A 19,099-nucleotide genomic window follows, 5' to 3' on the forward strand; every position below is an offset into this window, starting at 1 on the left:
CTTCAGAAGATTTTAAAAGACTTTACAGAGGCCTGCATTATTATGTCTTTTTTACAGATGGGAGACTTAAACACTGAGAGATTAAATGAATTGCCCAAGCACGCCAAAAGCTAATCCAATAAAACCATCCTGTTTCTTATCTTCAAGGCCATCCTGCCTTCAATTAACTGTCCAAGATTTAGCCAGACAATGGTTAAGAGATTTTTTCCCCCCTTTCTGACTTGGTCCAGAATATTTTTTTAAGATCAAGATGACAAATAGTATCAATGTAGAAGCCAGCAACTCTGGAGACAGGAGGGCCAGCAGCTCCCTTAGCCATGCGTCTTTCCTAACTATCCAGCAGTCCAGATGGTTTCTTTAGAGCACTTCAGATAAACAATCTCTGCAAACATGTTGCAGCCAAACCCTTTTAAATTACCCATTCAAAACACAACCAATTTTGATGTGTTTAACAGGAAAACCTCCTCCTCTAAATTCCATTTAGCTTCTTGGGCTAACTCACAGCTTGACAGGAAGAGCTGAAAACCATTTTCTCTCTTTCTTATTCTAGTTTGGACAATTAATTCTACCTCTGACATTTACTTTAAAAAAAAGTATTATTTTAGTTACATCATTTATATAAAACACATAAAATACAGGATATTGTATACAGACTGTAGAGTACTCCCAAACAGCACATTTCCACTTCTCAGTACACAGGTCTGTGCTGCCTTCAGGTCAGGGAAACAGAATTGTAAGAATAGAAAAGCCAATTACTGAAAAGTGACTAAAATATGGATCTAAATGTAAAAAATACATGTTAATATCAGATACTGGGAAAAAGACTCCTAATTAGAATAATGCTGTCATGTTAATATCATTAGCAAAGGAGTATACAATGTAGTAACACAGTAATAGCAACTTATGAACCAGAAAAACCTCATTTCAAACACCACGGTATTCTTTTCACAAAGAATGGAACTTTCTAGATACTGATGAATAAAAGAGTATTAAAAAAAAAGCAGGTATGGTGTGTTTAGATATGCTGCAATTCTTGCAACTAAACAATTTACTTACTCACTTTTTTATTTTATTTTTGGGAACTCTATTTTGTGGAAATTTTACCATGAACTGAACAGATGAATCTCTTCAGTTACTTCAGGGGTTATTCCATGCTTTGAGGAACCGAATTACCGAGTTGCTCAGTAACCCTTTTTCTCCTCCAAAACTGCATTCTATTTAAACCACCTCAAACAAGCCCCTCCTTCCATTTTTACAAATATTTCCTTCAAAATAAATGTGATTGTTGTCTTATTTGGTCACTTCATGATGGTCATTTGGCAAAAACTCTTTTAATCTCCCTTTTGAAATCAGTCCCTGTGGTACCATAAATGTTGTTTTTCTCTTAGATCCAACCCCTTTGACAGAATATTTTGGATGGGACTTTGGATCCTTTTTTAAGGTGCCAGGTCACCAGTGTCATGTAAGAGAGACTATATGTGGACTACAGACGTCACTAGATAGGCATAAGAAATATAATATGCATTGTAGAAGTAAGTAAATGTAACCACTGCAGTAACGAAAGACTTTAACTCACCGTAATATAAAATATCTCATAATTAAAAGAAAATATGCCCAACAAAGGAATACCCTATTCAGTAGAAGTTTCCTTCCTGCCTACAGCTGGAAATTCATGTATTCCGTAGAGATATTTTAACTAATTGGCTCTCAAGTTTACAAGACAAAAGGGAAGTATGGGTTTTCTGCCTGATTGCCAGAGATTTTATTCAGGGCCTGAGAGAGAAATGTATTCATGTAAGTCATGATCCCGTGCACGCTTCCTTGGTGTGCTGTGCCAAGACTGATGTAACAAGCTTTGGGAATCTTCACTGAAGACCAAAATGTGCTAAGTGAGATCTGAGATAGCAGCCATCATCCTGACAGTCTGGCAAGCTGCCTAGGAGAATTCGCTATATCTGCTGGGAGAGTTACGGATATTCTCTAAAGAGTGAATGATTTTCTGAAATCTGGCCAAAACCACATAAGTTAGTTTTTACACGGATTTCAATTTCATTTGTAGCTAGGCACTCACAGGGATAGACTGTGTAAAAAAACAACCTAGAAAAAAAAAAATATTTTCTAGGCTTTTATTATAAAATGACAAACCTGATGGTCTCCTGGAAAAGGAATTCCTTTAGTGAAATCCTGTCCTTAAACTGCAGTCACATATTATGCCTAGCAACCTAATTAGGAAAGATTTGTAAGTAAATCGGTTATAAATGCTCCTTGGGGTACTTCTGTTTTGAGTAACTGCAACTGTAACTTTTCTGCTTATTCAGTTCTGTTGTGCTGGGCACATGTCTAAACAAGCAAGAGTCAGGACACGGGTCTGGGGTGCTACAGAGGACGGGATTTCTTCCCAACAAAAAGATATCGTTCAGTGATATTGTACTGACCTGTAGTAGACTGACATCATCGCAACTGATCTCCTGATCTTGGATCTTAGACACCAAAAACCTTCTCCCTCTTAACACACAAAATCCAGAACTAAAGGAATATTGTTAGATTATTTGGGGTGAAATCCTGGCCCAACGAGGGTCCTGGCCGGGACTGATCATACCATGTCAACGACATTACCACGTTGGCTTAGCGGACACAAGATTCCAACCCTGTCCTTTATCTTTGGTTAACAGATTTTTATGGGTTTTCAGAATGAAAAAAGTCACCTGGTTGGATGAAGATAGGAAGGCAAAACAGAAAAATTACGGTCCATTTAGGGAAGCAGTTTCTACAGCACTTTTGAAATATCATACCTTATTAAAAACTTAAATCATATGTGCTTCAGTTTTTCCATAATCCCACAGGAAAATTAAAAACCATGATTCTAAAACAGCTGAAATGAGCTGGCACAGTCATTGCCATCAGCTTTCTTCAGACCAGACTTAGTACTACTATCTTGTTTGCTCAAGAATCCGTGAAAGTGATTTTCTGTAAAGTCTGGAATGAATGCTCTAGTTTGTAGTGTAGTAATAAGCAGTCAACCACTCAATGTTTGGTTTACAAAATAAATGTGTGATTGTTGTGGTATTTGAATTTTCTTTTTCTATTCTAAAATATCCCTTTTATTTTACCATTTAAAGTAGTAATTAATGAAAAAAAAATGCAAGCAACTTTTCTGTGTATAAATATTCTAATATTCCAAATAATAAATATTACGGCTTTTAAGGTGGCCATAATTACGTACTACTGCTAGTCTGAATGCTTCTAGAAGACAGATAAGATGGCTTGCAGTGTTTCTAATGGAGAAGCAAAAACATTATGAGTAATTCTGCACAGAACAGAGAGACACTCCTTTCTACCCCCTTGCAAAGAAGTAATTATCACAAAACCCACCAAGACTGGTACTTACTTGCAGTGTTAGTCTCAACAGAGACACTGAGGTTTGAATGAACTCAGGTCTTCATCTGTGTCTGAATAATTTTCCGGAGCTGTGGTGGAGTTCACTGGCACTGGGAAGTTCTCACATCTGCAAACCACGGCTGCTCAGTAGGCCAACAGGACATTTTATTTTCCAGTGGTGCAAATCCAACACTAAAATATGCAAAATTCCTGACCACAGCTATAGCTTAATGTAGCCCAAACTCTTTAAACTTCTAATATAAACATTTTCCCCAACCATAATTTTCTGCTCTTTCGTAAGTCTGGGCTACTCTTGTTTTAATTTAATTTGAATCAAAGACAGAACTACAGGCTGCAATACAGACAAGCTTGTGGCCTGAAAGGGAAAGGGAGACAAGATTATCACTAGGAACACACAACCTACAAAGTATGTTACTACAGTGTAAATCCCGACTTAACCTATCAAAGTCTCCCTCTCAAAGCTGTCATACTTTTGAATAATGCATATGAGTGAAGCAAACAGGAGCAGATGGGAAAAAACAGCGACTGTCACCAGCCTTTTTCTTTTTTTTTTTTTTTTAGCGAACAACTTCTCACTACAAGAAGGAAGCAAGAGCTCAGCCTTCCTTCATCTTTCCTTTACTTTCTTGCTCTCTCAAGTGTGATCAGTCATACTTGGTTGATTTTTGTTACAAGGAATGTAGGAGAGGGATTCACCTGTAGCTGCATCAGAATGTCTACACCAGATTAAATAATTTGAAACTTTAGGTAAATTATTTTCTCTAATGAAAATTAAAATAATTACAGATAAATCTGGATTGCTTTCTAGACTGAGTTTATCCGATTAGTGCAACACAGTGAAATGCAAAATCATGCATGAGGGAATAAAGAATGTGACTCCTACTTAGAAAATTGGGGGCTATAAAATAGCAGCTTTAGGATCTGGCTGAATATGAATACTTGGTGTGATTTAGTGAATAAGAGTCATCTTAAACTGTGAATATGCACCCATAAAGCCATGTAGATTTTAAAAAAAGAAATAAGAAGCATGATCTATTTTGCAAATAAAAGTGACACTAAGGGTCAGTAGGAGCAGTACAGTAGCTGAATACCTGCACATACACACAAACTCCTGTAGGCTGAAATTCTTTGTGAGAGTAAGCCAGCCACTATTATAATTTACATTATGGTGATGCAGAAGTAACAATTAAAAATTTCTGTCAAGTCTGCATGTCTTTTTAGGGCACTATTCAAACACAGGACAGTGTCTTAACATAAGAAACGCTGGATGAATTGAGTTTAACATGCTGTGCAGCCATTAGACAAGACTGCAGTGACTTCTCCAGGCATTGAAAGTCTATTAATCTAAAGCAACAGGTAGGAGCTATGCCCCTTTTTATCATTTCAAATTTGCAAAATCCTTGATCTTAAAAAAGTAAGGTGATATGTTTTCTGAATATATCTGCAGTTCAAATGGAAAATATTAGCTGCTTGGGTGGTGAGATATGGGGTAACAATAGCATTCCGCCGCAGAAAACAAGAAACATAAGATGAAGGTTTTAAAATCCACATTAACATTTGCCTGCATCATGAACTAGCTGCCATTTCCTGACCTAACTTCAAGGCAGCCATTGTTTGTTATTGCCTGAATTGATTGTTGATATAAAAGAAAATCCAGATAATCCTATAGCAATCTTTAAATACTCTCGGTATAAGAGAATAGTCTGGCAACAAGTAAGGCCATGTGCAACCATGCAAAGCCAGTTCAGCTGAAAGAAAACATTTATTCCACTCCTACAATCTCTCCAGTCTGCTGCACTGCATTCAAGAAGGCCCTTTCTACAAATCTTAATTTAAAAAAAGGCCTTCCTTTTCTGTGGCAGCATTTGAGGTTTTAAATAAAAGCGTACATTGCAAAATAACTCAATTTCACCCAGAGAGAGAAAACCCTTAACAGCTTGAGTACTCAACTGGGATTGTCCTCTGTATACGAAAGCTGCCACACTTGCCTCCCACGTGTAGCAAGAAGATGGCGTCCTACAGCAAGGGTGACTTACGAAAGAGTGAGACCTCAGCTTTGTGTCTTCTCAGAGTTCCTTGGAACTGTAAAACCCATATTATGAAAATTTGTAACAGACAGTGATGAATCTGGCACTTAAGCACGGGAAAAGCACAGGAACCCCAGTATGCCCCTTGGGCTAACATTTCTGCCTGCCTCTGAACCTTCCTGTGAAGCATCCCATTCAGGCCTCTAAGTCCTTGTTCACTAAGACCTGTCCTTCTGAGGGGTCACGCCCTCACATTTGTCCCAATAAATTTTTTGGCTTGTAGTCTTTGAGTTCATATTTATGTCCCTTAGCTGTGAAAGCATGGAAGAGAAAAAAAGAAAAGGTGATTTTCATTGAAAGAGAGGCAATGCCTCGGAGTGGAGGTAGGGGCCTAAAAGCCTGCCTTACTACCACTCTAGTAGCTGGTCCAATAAATGGTGAAATTGATTCCCAGAACCTGGAGACTCTTTATTGCAGCCTAGTATATGTATTGATTCAGTATATTTAATCAGTATTTCTGAATTTCTGTATGAACTGTTGCATTCTGCCTGAAAAAATTGAGACTACTTGATGAAATCTCTTTTTTTCTCCCCATCAAAACGAAGCAATAGTTTCTTTTCCTTTCTCAGGACAATGCCTGCTTAGTTTTTTTCCCTCTGGGTACTTTTTTAATGCTAATCTCTATGAAAAGACACATGAAGCACTTTACTGCGCCGATCCTTAGAATGGCTGTGAGCCAGGTTAACAACAGACAACATCTCATAAAGATATAAGTAGGTAATGGGATTTATTTTGGCAAGACAGCAACATTTTTAAAGCACGTGACCTGTGGGAATGTAGTGGTATCACTGAGGGAGGCATCAAATAGACGCAAACATCTTTACTGAATGCAACAATTAGGTTTACTCCTTTATCGCAGGAATTGCTGTTCTGTTCCATTTCTGAATCTAAACACAGATATTCAATTCATAGCTTTTCGGCTAAACACAGCTGGCCAGATCGCCTTGTAACTCAGGCATATCTGATCTGTACTCTGCTCTGTCTGTTACCAGGCTGGAACGCTAAAGCTCAGTGAAAGGAGCATTGATAACACTGCCGGTGGACAGCAAAGATGTTGAGCAGAAAACAAAAGGAAAAGTATGTTGGAAGGGCAGAGGCTTCCTTGCCATGTCACAGCAGGCTAAGTGTGAAAAAGGGAAAGAAAAGGAAGTATTGCATGGAACTAAGCAGCCAGGATATTTGCAAAATAAGTAATAAGTCTGATATTGCTAGGATGTCTGATTTAAAATATGGTATTAGCAGACAACGCTGCCTTCTCATGACTCAATTCAATCTCCTGATTAGGTACATCATAATGCAAAGCTGGTTAGGACAATATTAGTAATTTACTACATGTTTGGTAATTTATTGGTTCCCATTAGTTTTCATAAGAATAACGTTGTTTCCTTCCACTGAGAGTCTGACAAACTTTCAACATGAACAAGGTATGTGCTCATATTGGTATTTGTTATTGACATATTCTACGTAACAAGCTTTTTGTTCCATATCAGATCTTATTTTTTCTTGTACATAAGAAAAATCAGTGTAGTGAATTCTGAAATACACTTCACCGAACCCCACACTGTAGATGACAAAGACCACAAGAGGACAGTAAACAAGCTTTCCTTCTACTGGTAATTTTATAATTGTTTTATCCTGTATATGCAAAACATTTAAACTATTTTAACAATATGAAAACAGAATAATGCAGAAGTTTTGAGAAAATTAGTGATATATACCCAGCGTTTAATACATTGTTTTAGTTTCCAAACTAAAGCCATGGAACGGTCACAACGTGCCTGAAAATCATAATGCAAAAATTACTGATCTGATAAACACTACAGGAAAAAAAGCACGAAACTAGTAGGGGATTAAAAAGAAAACATAAGGAAAAATATTTTAGAACATATAATGACATAAACAATGGCAGCAAAATATTATTTTACAAAACCAAGTTACTGAGTATGGGAGGTCATTCCCTAAAAAGACAACTTTCATCATACTGCGGCCAAATGATTCTTAACTGTCAACCAAAAGGAATACAGTCAATTTACTCGGTTTATTTCAAATGCAACTGGATCTTTCTCAAAATATATCAGTATCAGCCCAAGAGTTTTATTGTAAATGTCTAAACTTTGTGGTTTGTTGTTTATAAAACTGTTAGCAAAATTCTTGGCAATTAACTGTGTTGAACCCTGGCTGTTGTCTTGTTTGGACTAACACAAAGTTATTTACTGAAACAAAACCTTCTCTTCAAGTCTCTGCCTGTTTTAGTCTCATGGTAACAAAAAAGAAAAGAAAAGAAAAAAAGAAAAAAAAAGTTGTTGAAATGTAAATATTTGAGTATTATTAGATTAGGCTTAGGAATTTAGGAACTGACTATGTCTGTTAAAAGAAGCATGCATTACCCATTTAAGTACTAGAAAAATGTATGCCAGTACTTTGCCAAACTAATTTTATCAGAATTTGGAGAAAAAAAATAATCTGATTGCCCTAAAATTCATATAGGATAGTGATTGAATACTACTCATCAACATTTTGGAAGAGCAACAGGATATTTCAGCAGCCTGCTGGAAAATACATAAATGAACCTACTGCAGTTCAGCTTTTCTAGATCTGCCTTATGCAATACTCAAAGCCAAACTATGGTGAAGGACAGTCAACTGCAACCTGAAAACAAGTCTTAATTCTGCTTCTTAGAGTACATCTCTAACTTCCGCATTTCACTGTAAGGCAACTTAAGAATTACATTAATTGCAATGATATTGCATCGCAGAATGCTTTACTGTATGAAGTCGTGAAGAAACAGATGAATCTCAGGTGGATCTAACAAAGGAACCAACCCAGTGCCTGAGAGATCTTAACACCTCACCAAAGGATGAGAGTAACTCATCATGTGTTCAGCAGTAACTCATATCCTGTGATGGAGAAACAAGATGAGGTAAATAAGAAGATCTCTTTTGCATGGAAGAGTCATTTTGAGCTGAGATTACATGAACCTGGATATCCATTTGTGAAATGATGTGACTAAAGAATGAATGTAGAATCAAGTGCATTGGAAGGCAAGTCATACTGGATCTATTTGAGGACGTGAGGAAGTGAAGAAACTGTGCAATAAAAGGCTGTATGTATTATGACATTCCCATAAAAAATGCAAAAAAAATGGTCAGCAGTAAGAGTTTTCAAATCTGCATTTGTGCTAAGAAATAAGGCTATTTTTAAATATCCTGTCTGAGTCTATGTGTATTTTTTTCCCCCACCCAGAAGAGAGAAGTAAATAGATACTTTAATACTATGTGTCACAGTATCAAGAACCTACTGAATCTACATGATTCATTAGCTCATTGCTTAGTTCTCAGAAATGGAGTCTTGCTCATGACAAACCTGTATAAGATAAGTAATATGGATCTTTGATAAAAGCCGACACATTGGAATCTTCAGCAAATAATCTAAACAATACACATATTGAGAAGAAATCACTTGGAATTTACTTGGAAATGTGGCCCATTTTATTTTAACTGAAAAGCATTCATTATACAGTGCAAACAGTTCTTTGGTAAATTTACTGATTAAAATAAAAACAACAAAGACTTTGTTTTAGGTAACATTAAAAAAGAAAATAAATATGTAAAATTTGCAACATATTACAGCAATATTCTCACAGTGGATACTGAGGAAATGGTCATTTAGCCATTGGCCACTGTTTCAGAAATGTTAAGATCAATGCTGATTCTGCAGACACTGCAATAAAACTGAATTAGTACAATCCATGACTGATTACGTTTTAAACTGTGGATAAAGACCTGTTTTTCCTGAATGGTTTATAATTGGATGGCAGAAAATAACTCAATATTAGACTTGTTTAAGCATATCCAGACTCCTAAGCCCATTTTATATACCATATGAATAAACAGTGAACAACAAAGAAAGCCTCCCACTTTACTCTGGAGGCTGGAGAAAAGGAACAATCAGATATAAGGTACTATTTTATAATGTATAAATGGAAACTCTCTTCTCCTATAAGCGGAAATCTTGAGAAAGTTTATTTAATATAAAATCGGAAGAAAAGAATGCAAGTAGTAACCAGCTGGATGTATTACTGCCTTATTTAACTGTTTAGACAGTTAAATTATATTTGGTTTAGCTCCGCAATCCTTCCTCTTTGAGGAATTCCTGCTATAGGTCAATGGGAGTTCCATCTGAGTTGGAATTACAGGACGAGACATGTGGTTTGGACTCTCAACAAAAGTCAACAAAATACCAGAGTATCAAAGAAATACAGGAATGACAACTTCTAGGAACCATATGATACTCAAACATGCTCGCCACACAATTTCTAAAAGTATTAACATAGAAAATTACATAAGTCAAAACATTGTATATAAAATCAATTAAAATATTCTTAAAAATATAAATTCTAGTTCCATGTGTACCTTTACCACACACCTTTAACACACCACTCACATGTACGTATTGCTCCTACCATAGTATGAAATGAGTTTCTGTAGTAAGCTTTAAAGATACACCAAAGTTTGAATGTGTGTCACGGTATCAGTTTATCAAATTAAAAATTATTAATGTTAGTAATCAGAGAAATTATGTGCCAAAATATTATAGTGGAACTCATATTGCTGTGCTAGGTTAGTTATTAGACAGGTATTTGATCTACCATGCAATAATTAAGTATTCAGTCTGTTTGCATAATCTGAAACGTTAAAGATGAGAATGTTTAATTTTGTGCAGATTTCTTTGATACTCAAATCTCTGTTCCCTAAATTTGAACAACAAACTCAGAAGTCAGTGAACTATATAACTAAAGAAGAGCTCTGGTTCTAGTTAGTCCTGACTTAGGACTTAAGGACAGAACCATAAATTTTAACGTATTAAGTATTCAGGGAGAGAATCAATTCTGAATAAACACAAAAAAACTGTAAAATGAGGTATGATAGTTGTCCTTCACTGAATATAATATATAATTCCTGGTCAAAAAATATGCAGTTTGTATTCTAAAAAGTACACAACTTTGAAATGCTAGTGTAGACATATACTCTATAACGTTAAACATTTATTAAATGGGAAATAAAGTCCATTGGCAGACCATTTTAACATGAATGATAAAAATACTGAGGTAAAAATACATATGCATTAGATGAAACTGGAAAAAAACTTAAAAAATCAAATACCTTGTCAGAAAAAGTAGTCAATCCACAATTAATCATGATGCTTGATTTTGATTGTTCTTTTTTTCAACAAACAGTGCCACAATATGATCAGGAACATATGGCTATTGACAATATGCACAATGAATCAGTAGGAATCTTTGTATACAAAATGGCATGTGACATCTTTTCACATTTTCAAAACAGGGCCATACAAATACGTGAGCTGATCGGAGATCAAGAGAAGCTTGCTTTAAAACTGGACTGGATGGTCATGTTACAACAATTTAAAATAAATGAAACAAACAAAAAAAAGTTGCCAAGCAATTACATATGTTTTGACAAAAATGATTATGTTCATTTTAAGATCAAATGCTACTCTGTCATGTATGTTTTCCTAGAATGAGGAACACTGTCAATTACATCTGTAATACACATTCAGTTGCTTTTTCTATCTTCCAATTACAGTTATTTATATTTCCTTACTAATTCTAGCTTTTTTGGTTTGAAAATTTTGATTCATTTTGCTCCTTGAATTAATGAAAGGATGTTGAAAGGTGTCATGTAGTTTTCTTTATTTCCTTGCTGGTCCAGATGCAGAAATGATAGCGTGACTCCAGAGAATTTCCACGCATAGGTGGGTTTGTAGAAACTGGCCCTGTACAGCATTGCTTTGGGCACAGCGACCTTGTGTCTTCCTTTTCCCTGCATTTACTAAATAATAACAAAGAGCTAAATATCAAGTCAGACTGGTACTGAAAAGGGATAGTAAACTTTAAATGTTGCTAATTACAGATAGGAAACAAAGTGTTCATTTTAGACTAAGTCTTAAGCCCAGTCTTTTTGGGTACCTAAAACTACCTGACAGTGTTCTTTTAAAGTAGCACCAGTTTGAGTTTGTCTAACCTGAGAAGTTTAACACACAATTAACTTTGACCTGTTTGCTAATTTCCCTTTTGTTAATTTTTGCATTGTGATTACCTTCATGGGCAGAAAATAAAATGATACATTATGATATACTGTTACAGCACCATTAGAATGTTGTAAATCTTAATTTATTGCTGTTGTTAAGACTGTAGTTACCTGGTTTTGCCATCAGCAGGCATTGATATGATTTGAGCAGTATGCACCCTAAATTCTGAAAAAGCAGATTTATGGCTTCTTTTTATTAATATTTTGTTTTAAACAGACTGGACAGCAATCTCCTTTAACCTTCACAGGTGCTTCGCAGTCAACTGGTGGGCATGATTCTACGAAACAGGTAATCTGACCAACCTGTGTCAGGAAAAAAGGTAACAAAACCACAATATACTTAGCTACATTTTCCAAAAAAGAAATACGTTTTTCATATTATTGAAGAACATGTTCTCATTCATCCTCTCTAAGATCTTGGCTCCACATATTTATTTCAGCATAATCTTATATTGAGAAGGCTCTTTGTATCATATCATCTTTAATGAAGCAGTATACCATTTTATCCAATGTTCAGGCATGACACTCTGGGATGCCAAGTACTGACATATTTCTTTTACTACCTTTTTTAAAATTTCACTATGATAAAAGAAAATTAAAATCTAACATTAATTTAGGTGGGCTTTTACTGATTTTTATGCATTTTAGTAGAGTTTTTCAAGAAGTCTCTCACTTGGAATTTAATTTTGCCAGTACAACTACACATCAATAAAAATGGAAATAGAACAGAAGTATATAAAGGCTGGATTGAAAAACAGTATCAAGGGCAGGGATATCTGAACAATGTAATTTTTTTGCGCCAAATAACTAAAAAAAACAATTAGCAACTAATACTCAGAAATTAGCAGGCACAAAACTGGAACTGCTGTTTTAGAAGCAGAACCTAATATAATTTTTATCTTGGAATGGATTTCTACATACTTACTTTGCATTCACACACAGTACAAGGGTCCCTTTTCCAGGTTTCATTGCTGGAATATGATTTACCATTTTCATCAGTGCAATCAGTTTTACTGAGGCGCGATTCAAGTTTTTTTATCTGAAAATATTAAAAGAAGTTAATAACTGAAACAAAGCAAGGTTTTTATTTGTGCAAGGTATTCTGTCTGTTCTCTTATGCTACATAATCCATGATAAACACTTTTCTGGGTTTTTCTTCTCACTACTTAGTTTTCATAATGCTAAATGATTGGAAATAGGTAATATGTATGAAAACAGCTTTTCAAAAGAAAACTAACAGAAGGTACATCTTTTCAACTACTGGAATATACAACTAGAGCATAGAAAGACAGGCAAACTACATGTTGACATATATGGAAAGACAAATCTAAACTTTCAAAAATGTCTGAATGAAAAGAGGTTAAATAAAAATAAAACTTAATTAAAAATGTTTCCTTGGATTTTTTACTATCTCTGTTTTCTTCTTAATGATGAAAAAAGGGGTTATATGATTAGTTTATCTTGCTGATTGGGTACTTCTTGGGAACAGTAATTAGGAAGGCACAATTTTAAACAATCCCTCGGTCTTTTTTACATCCAAAGAAGACAGACGAACTGACTGAGATATAATAAGTAATAATTTAACATACCATTTCCATTGTCAAAATAAGAGCATTGAAGATGAGTACAACAATGATTAAATAAGAGCATCAAAGATGGAATCAAGTTACCATGCAAATACATATATGATTCATAACTATAAATTACATGGAAAAGTTGCTCTGGAGGAACCTGATTATTCTAAGCAAACATTTTGGTCTACTTTGGATTTGTGTTATGTATGGTATAAATTTTTAAAACTGAATTCCACTATGGCTGAGTTATCCTGAGGAAAGAGTTTATTTACGCCACATCGTAAAAGTCATCTCCAAGTGATCTAGACCTTAACTATGTTTACAGCAGTAGTCTGGCATATTACTTGTTATGAAATCTCCGTTTTAATCATAGTTTTACAGAGATTCTATACATTTCAGATAGGAAAAAGAGATTTTATTAACTCTGCAGACAAATTTTTAGAGAAAGACTAATCCCATGTTTAGTATACAATGGTTACACAAGGTTTCAGGTTCAAAAGTCAAGAGGGTCTAATTGTAGAATATTTCAGTACGATTTCAAAAGAACATAGAAATAAAGAATAATAACACACCATGTTCTGTGTTGTGTTTTGTTTGAGATACTATGTGGTGGTTTTGGCTGCACTGGATGTCTAAATATTAAAAACATAAGAGGAGTGATGTTAGGAAAACATTATAAATTAAATCTTCAATTAGAAACTATCCATAACAGCACCTTACCTGGTTTCTGAGGCTTGAAATAGTTTTTTGCATTTCCAAAACAAATTCTTTGAAGTCATTCACTGCGGGCATGTTTGTATTTGCATTAGATGCTGATGTGGCATTACGAAAATATTTACTCTGTTTCACAGAACTGCAACAAATGAATGCCTTAGTTAGATATTCATCTAACTCATTTTTGTTTGGCTAGATATTTTAGAACACTTAGCAAAAGTGTAAAAGAAGAGCAACCAACAAATGTAGGAACTGTATGAACCACAACAGCACGCGCGACCCGCTGCTGCTGAAGACAGCCTCAGGTCAGGTAAGCTGTGATTACTGTTAATATCCCTAGCAACAGGGAACAACTTCTACTTTGAAAAATAATGCATGCATTTCATGCAGGGGAACACACAAAGTTGTCATCAGTGACACTGCAGCAGCACCTTAAATTCACTGGGAAATGTCTTGGGCCTCCAATATGAAAGCAGAGAAAAGTGGGAAAGTCTTAAAAAGGATTATTTCTAAACATGAAATTCACATTTCGCATTCAGATTCATAGCTTCTCCCTCTACATGCTCTATATGCAACACGTGTATTTAAAGAAATATGACTTTAAAAAGGAACAAGTTGGTTTTCATAAATAAACAAGAAGTAATTTTAGATATGAACATATTCATGGGTCCCATTTTTAAATAACATTTGAAATCAGTGCTGATTATTGTACACAAAATCTAGAGTCTTTTATGTATAGCACATTCCAGCTGATATCTGGTAAGAGATGTACAACACCAAATTGCGTTAATGAATTCAATCTGTTGATGGGAAACAGTTATCAAAGGAACTTTCCATAACTAATAATATATTATTTGGTACTACTTAAGAAAACATGTATTCAAAACCAAGGATAACAGTAATTATTAAGTTACTTATTACATTAAGATGCTTGAATCCATACAAGCATTCCTATTTTGTTAGCGTGTCTTCTCCAGAGCTAAGGGATACCCAAAGAATGAACTGGCAAAGAAATCCTCTCTCAATACAATAGGGCTCATGTTTTATAATCTTTCCGCATAAATTAAAACAGCGCTTGTTGGGAGGTGTTCAAGCTACTTAGTTTCCCATAGTTTTTAATCTAAATTAAAGAAAAAGAACTCTAAGCAAACTTGCCAAAATTCAAGTAAACCAGATGCTATTGTATAATAAAAAGTCTAATCTTCCCCACCTGCTCAAGTTATTGAAAATGAGAAGGAAAAAAAAGGAGAAAAAAATCTTCTCGCCATGACTAAAATTTAAATACAACAATGAGCATGAGAACTGATGAGAATGTTACAGGACTGAGGTTATTTTAGCTTTATTTATGCCATAAATAAAGTATTGTAAATTTATTATTTTTTTGTCCTACTTAGTAATAGGGCTGTTCTAGATTTTTGAGCCTCATTTCTGAAACTCAGTTACACAGCAAGTTAATGAAAAGAAGCTGCTTCTCAGATATAAGCATTTATTTTTTTCTTGATTTAATTTTTGTTTAATTTAACCCTTCTACTGTTTTAGAATAATGGGACTATGGTATTTAAAAAGTGCATTGCTGTTCTGTAAATTTAAAAACTTCCAATAGTTTACTTGCAAGACAGACAAAACATCCTTCTTCAAGGATTACTTCAAAGGAACCTTTCTTTTTCTATTGTCTATAAGTGAGCTTATACTTAGCTGCTGTCTTCTCTTGTCTAAAATCCTAAATACCTAAAGGCACTGTTACTTCGGGACAGCTTTCTATCTATTAAGTAAAATATAATGGTGGTGTTTCTTCAATGCTGTAACATTTGCGTGAGTGTTTGAAACTGAGTGGGTAGACTCTGCCTGGTCATCTCAGTCAAGTAGATAATTTTATTCTGAAAAAAACACATGCTATATGGAAAGAGCTATAATTCACAAGACTCTCAAATTCGCTCATCATGAAGGATTTTCACAATAGATGTTTGGTCTGAGCAGAACTCATTTCACTTCACTAATTCCTCGAAAAGTTTTGATTCCCTGAAAATTACAGGGATCCTGTGCAGTTGATTATTTGTGACTGATATTGTAATTTACTTCCTTGATAAAGTATTTTGAGGATTAGGGAGTTACAAACAACATTGTCCATAGCACTCCTGTTCTCCATTCCTGCTCTGAGTATTTTGGTACTAAAAGCAATCCTTACCATTGTCACAAATTTTTATGCTAGTGTTATCAACACTTGGTTTCCTCCTATTTCTACTGGAGGACCTGGCAGCTCCAAGGAGGAAAGGAAATAATTTAGTTTGGTTACTGCAGGCACAGCAGGAATGTGGGATTCTAAATTCCCCAAATCATGCTTCATTACTGAGTTTTTCCACAAAAAGCACAGGAAGAACAAAAGCACTATACTGTGTCACTCACAAAGGGTCTTACACAAATTTGAGCTTGAAAAAAAGTGGTTTACTGTTAGCAGATATGCCGAGGTGTCAGAATGAAATACATCAATCATAACCTTGAAAACGCAGACACTGGAAAAAAAGTGGTATGCACTTACAAAGAAATCATTCAGTTTCGAAAACAAATGCTTTTTCATATTTCTTTAAAAAAAATTTAAAAAATCTCACCTTACTGTTTTGGACATTTTCATTTTCTTCAAGGGCTTGTCCTCCTGAAAGCTGTAATCAAGAGAACGTCTTCCCCGAAAATGATACGAAAATGCATTAAACTGTCCTCTAGTTCTACAATCTGAAATTAGATGAGAAATTGCACATTATGAACTATAGTCTAATTCATCAGTTACAATATTAATAAGGTTTTGCAGTATCTTCTGAATTGGCAAAGGCAATTCATACATTCAGCCTGATCCCTCTGGAATCAGTTTGATGGCAGCTGAATATGTCTCAGCGCTACAACATTCAAGCCAGCTGGATGCAGAGAATTTGATTATTCACAGACCAGCTTTTTGGTATGAAACAAAGGAATAAAGATTATTTTCACAAATATCAGTGCTTCTTTGACTATTCTTTTCATTTCTGAAATTTCCACTCTCTTGGCTTTTAACTATTTTCTGCTTTTGGAATGGGGTAGTTACATAGGGAGGAAAACAATGATAGAAAAACCAGCCTGTTGCTTCCTCATCTATTCCAGGCATTATTACTTGTTATTTTTGGCATTTGAAATAGAATCTTTAATTAAATCCTGGAGAACATTTGCAGACACACTTTACTGGCTGACCAGCCCTATTTCCAAATTTGAGGGATTTGAAGGTTATCACCAGTACCTTAGACCCTAAGACCCCAAGACCCCCCCGTACAGTGACAACCTCAAGCCTGAGAATAATCATGAAAGAAATCTTCTGCTAAGATTGTAAGAGGACGTCTTCACAGGATGAAGTATATCTTTCCTTCAGTTCACTTTATTTAGCCTTCCAAACACAGTGAGTACTTGGAAGGAGTCCCATTTAAAAATGAAAAGGAAAACAAAACAAAACAAAACTGGAACAGCACGTTGGAGAGGAGACAATGAGAAAATAGAGGTTTTCTCATTTCTGTTCACAGAAGCTTTAGAACAAGAAAGTTATAATGGGCCAAGCTGCAGTGGGAACCAACAGCATGTTCAACTGTTAGAAGCAGAGAGTCTGCTAAGAAAACAGAAGAGAAAGAGAAATACAGAATCCCATGGACATATCCAAGCTAAGTCTTGTATTAGCAGAAAGAGACAGGAAATCAAGCGAATAAGAGACAAAGTCATTTTCCCTAATGTTTCTCGTAACTTGCACCAGAAAAAGATTATTCAGAAAGTCAGTAACATTTTATTAAGCATTTTTCCAGAATTTAACAGTAGCTAGATCGAATACCTAAAGTATTAACACAAATTATTGCACAAATTTCAAGTCAAGAAAAGAGCCTCAAAACACTGTTGAAGTGAGCAGCTTGAGAAACAAACGTAAAGTTGCTCTGTGATTATACAAAAATAAGTATCTTGGACTACTTTTAATTTTATTGGACTTTTACTTAAATTAGATTATTACAATTGCCCTGTTAAGAAAAACTTAGCTTGTCCATGCTTAATATCAATTAAGATAGGAAAAAAAAGACTGACAAAAAAAAAGGGACTGACTGATTTTCAGTTCAAAACCAATACCTACACATAATTCTTGAACACAATTTATCCACACAATTCTCCTTCCCTTTTCTTTCCTTGCAGCTTGTCCATTCTTGAGTAAATTTATTACCTTCCTCCTATAATAACAGCACCATCAAAGAACTATATGATATTTACTGCCAACATATTGTTCATCCTTCTTGTGTGTTCTGCTGTTTCTCACACAATCTGCTTGCTGCTTACTCAGAAACTAAGCTTTCAGACAGGAGCAGGCCACTGTGTCGGTAAGATGCCTGGATGAAGGCACTTTTGATCACCCTTAGACACTTCTAGATTTAGTATGGTGAGAAAAGACGTCATACTCTAAAGGGCCGCTGGAGAAAGAACTAGTTTTGGCTAGAGGAATTTTTTTTCTTAAAGCAATCTGTTGCTTAAAGTTTTCCCGAGTGTCACAGAAATTTTACTTTCTCTTGGAAGTAATTTATGAAAGGTTTCTGCTATCCTCCTTTGTTTAATAGCAGCTAAAGTAATCTCACATAATAAAGATATTGTTTTTTGGTACAACAACACAATGGCCCATTGTTTTTTATTCCTAGGCTGGTTTTCAGAAACAAAGGTCTGAAATCCTGGGAAAGTTTTATCACCTAAGACTGGTAAATATGAGAACCATATGTTCCATGGCAGCTTCAAGTACACAGACTTGACATTTCTGTAGTTTTTAAAGACTCAAATATCTCAACTTGCCAGATGAACAACTCTTGTTCTTGGTTTCAGTTTCAATGCAAGGAAGATGATTGTCACTGCTGAGAGGTGTAGGACAGATAGCTCTACTCTAGCTTTCAGAAGGCCTAAACCACGGAGTTTATATCTTCTTTTAAATGAAGAATAGCTTAGCAGTTACATTAAATGAGAAAAATTAGCCTAAACTTCTGCTTTTTTCAGCCTATCTAAAATTTCCCCAAATTAGGTATACCCAGTCCAATTCATTTTCTGCACATTTTCTGAATGTTTAAGAGCAATGTAATAATTCCTTTTCTCTATGGACATTTTCTTCCAGAAGCTAGGTATTGTTACACACAAGTGTCAAGATAATCCATTTGAATACTGAAGCAGTGTTCACGTCTTCCGA

The 19,099-nt window shown here is 35.1% G+C and overlaps 1 protein-coding gene across 2 annotated transcripts in view; it reads right to left on the reverse strand.

The window, feature by feature from the left end:
• Window positions 1-8,951: 8,951 nt before the first annotated feature.
• Window positions 8,952-19,099, reverse strand: part of PXDN (peroxidasin) — a 94,524-nt gene continuing 84,376 nt past the window's right edge. For both annotated transcript variants that reach the window (XM_054195965.1, XM_054195964.1), the window contains 4 exons: window positions 16,491-16,611; window positions 13,891-14,023; window positions 12,522-12,635; window positions 8,952-11,899 (listed from right to left, as the gene is read on the reverse strand). In XM_054195965.1, the coding sequence (XP_054051940.1) occupies window positions 11,777-11,899; window positions 12,522-12,635; window positions 13,891-14,023; window positions 16,491-16,611 (491 nt within the window). In that variant the 3' untranslated portion in view covers window positions 8,952-11,776. The remainder of the gene's footprint in view (window positions 11,900-12,521; window positions 12,636-13,890; window positions 14,024-16,490; window positions 16,612-19,099) is intronic.

The sequence above is a fragment of the Rissa tridactyla genome, chromosome 3 (genome assembly GCF_028500815.1).
Source record: "Rissa tridactyla isolate bRisTri1 chromosome 3, bRisTri1.patW.cur.20221130, whole genome shotgun sequence".
Classification (NCBI taxonomy): Eukaryota; Metazoa; Chordata; class Aves; order Charadriiformes; family Laridae; genus Rissa; species Rissa tridactyla.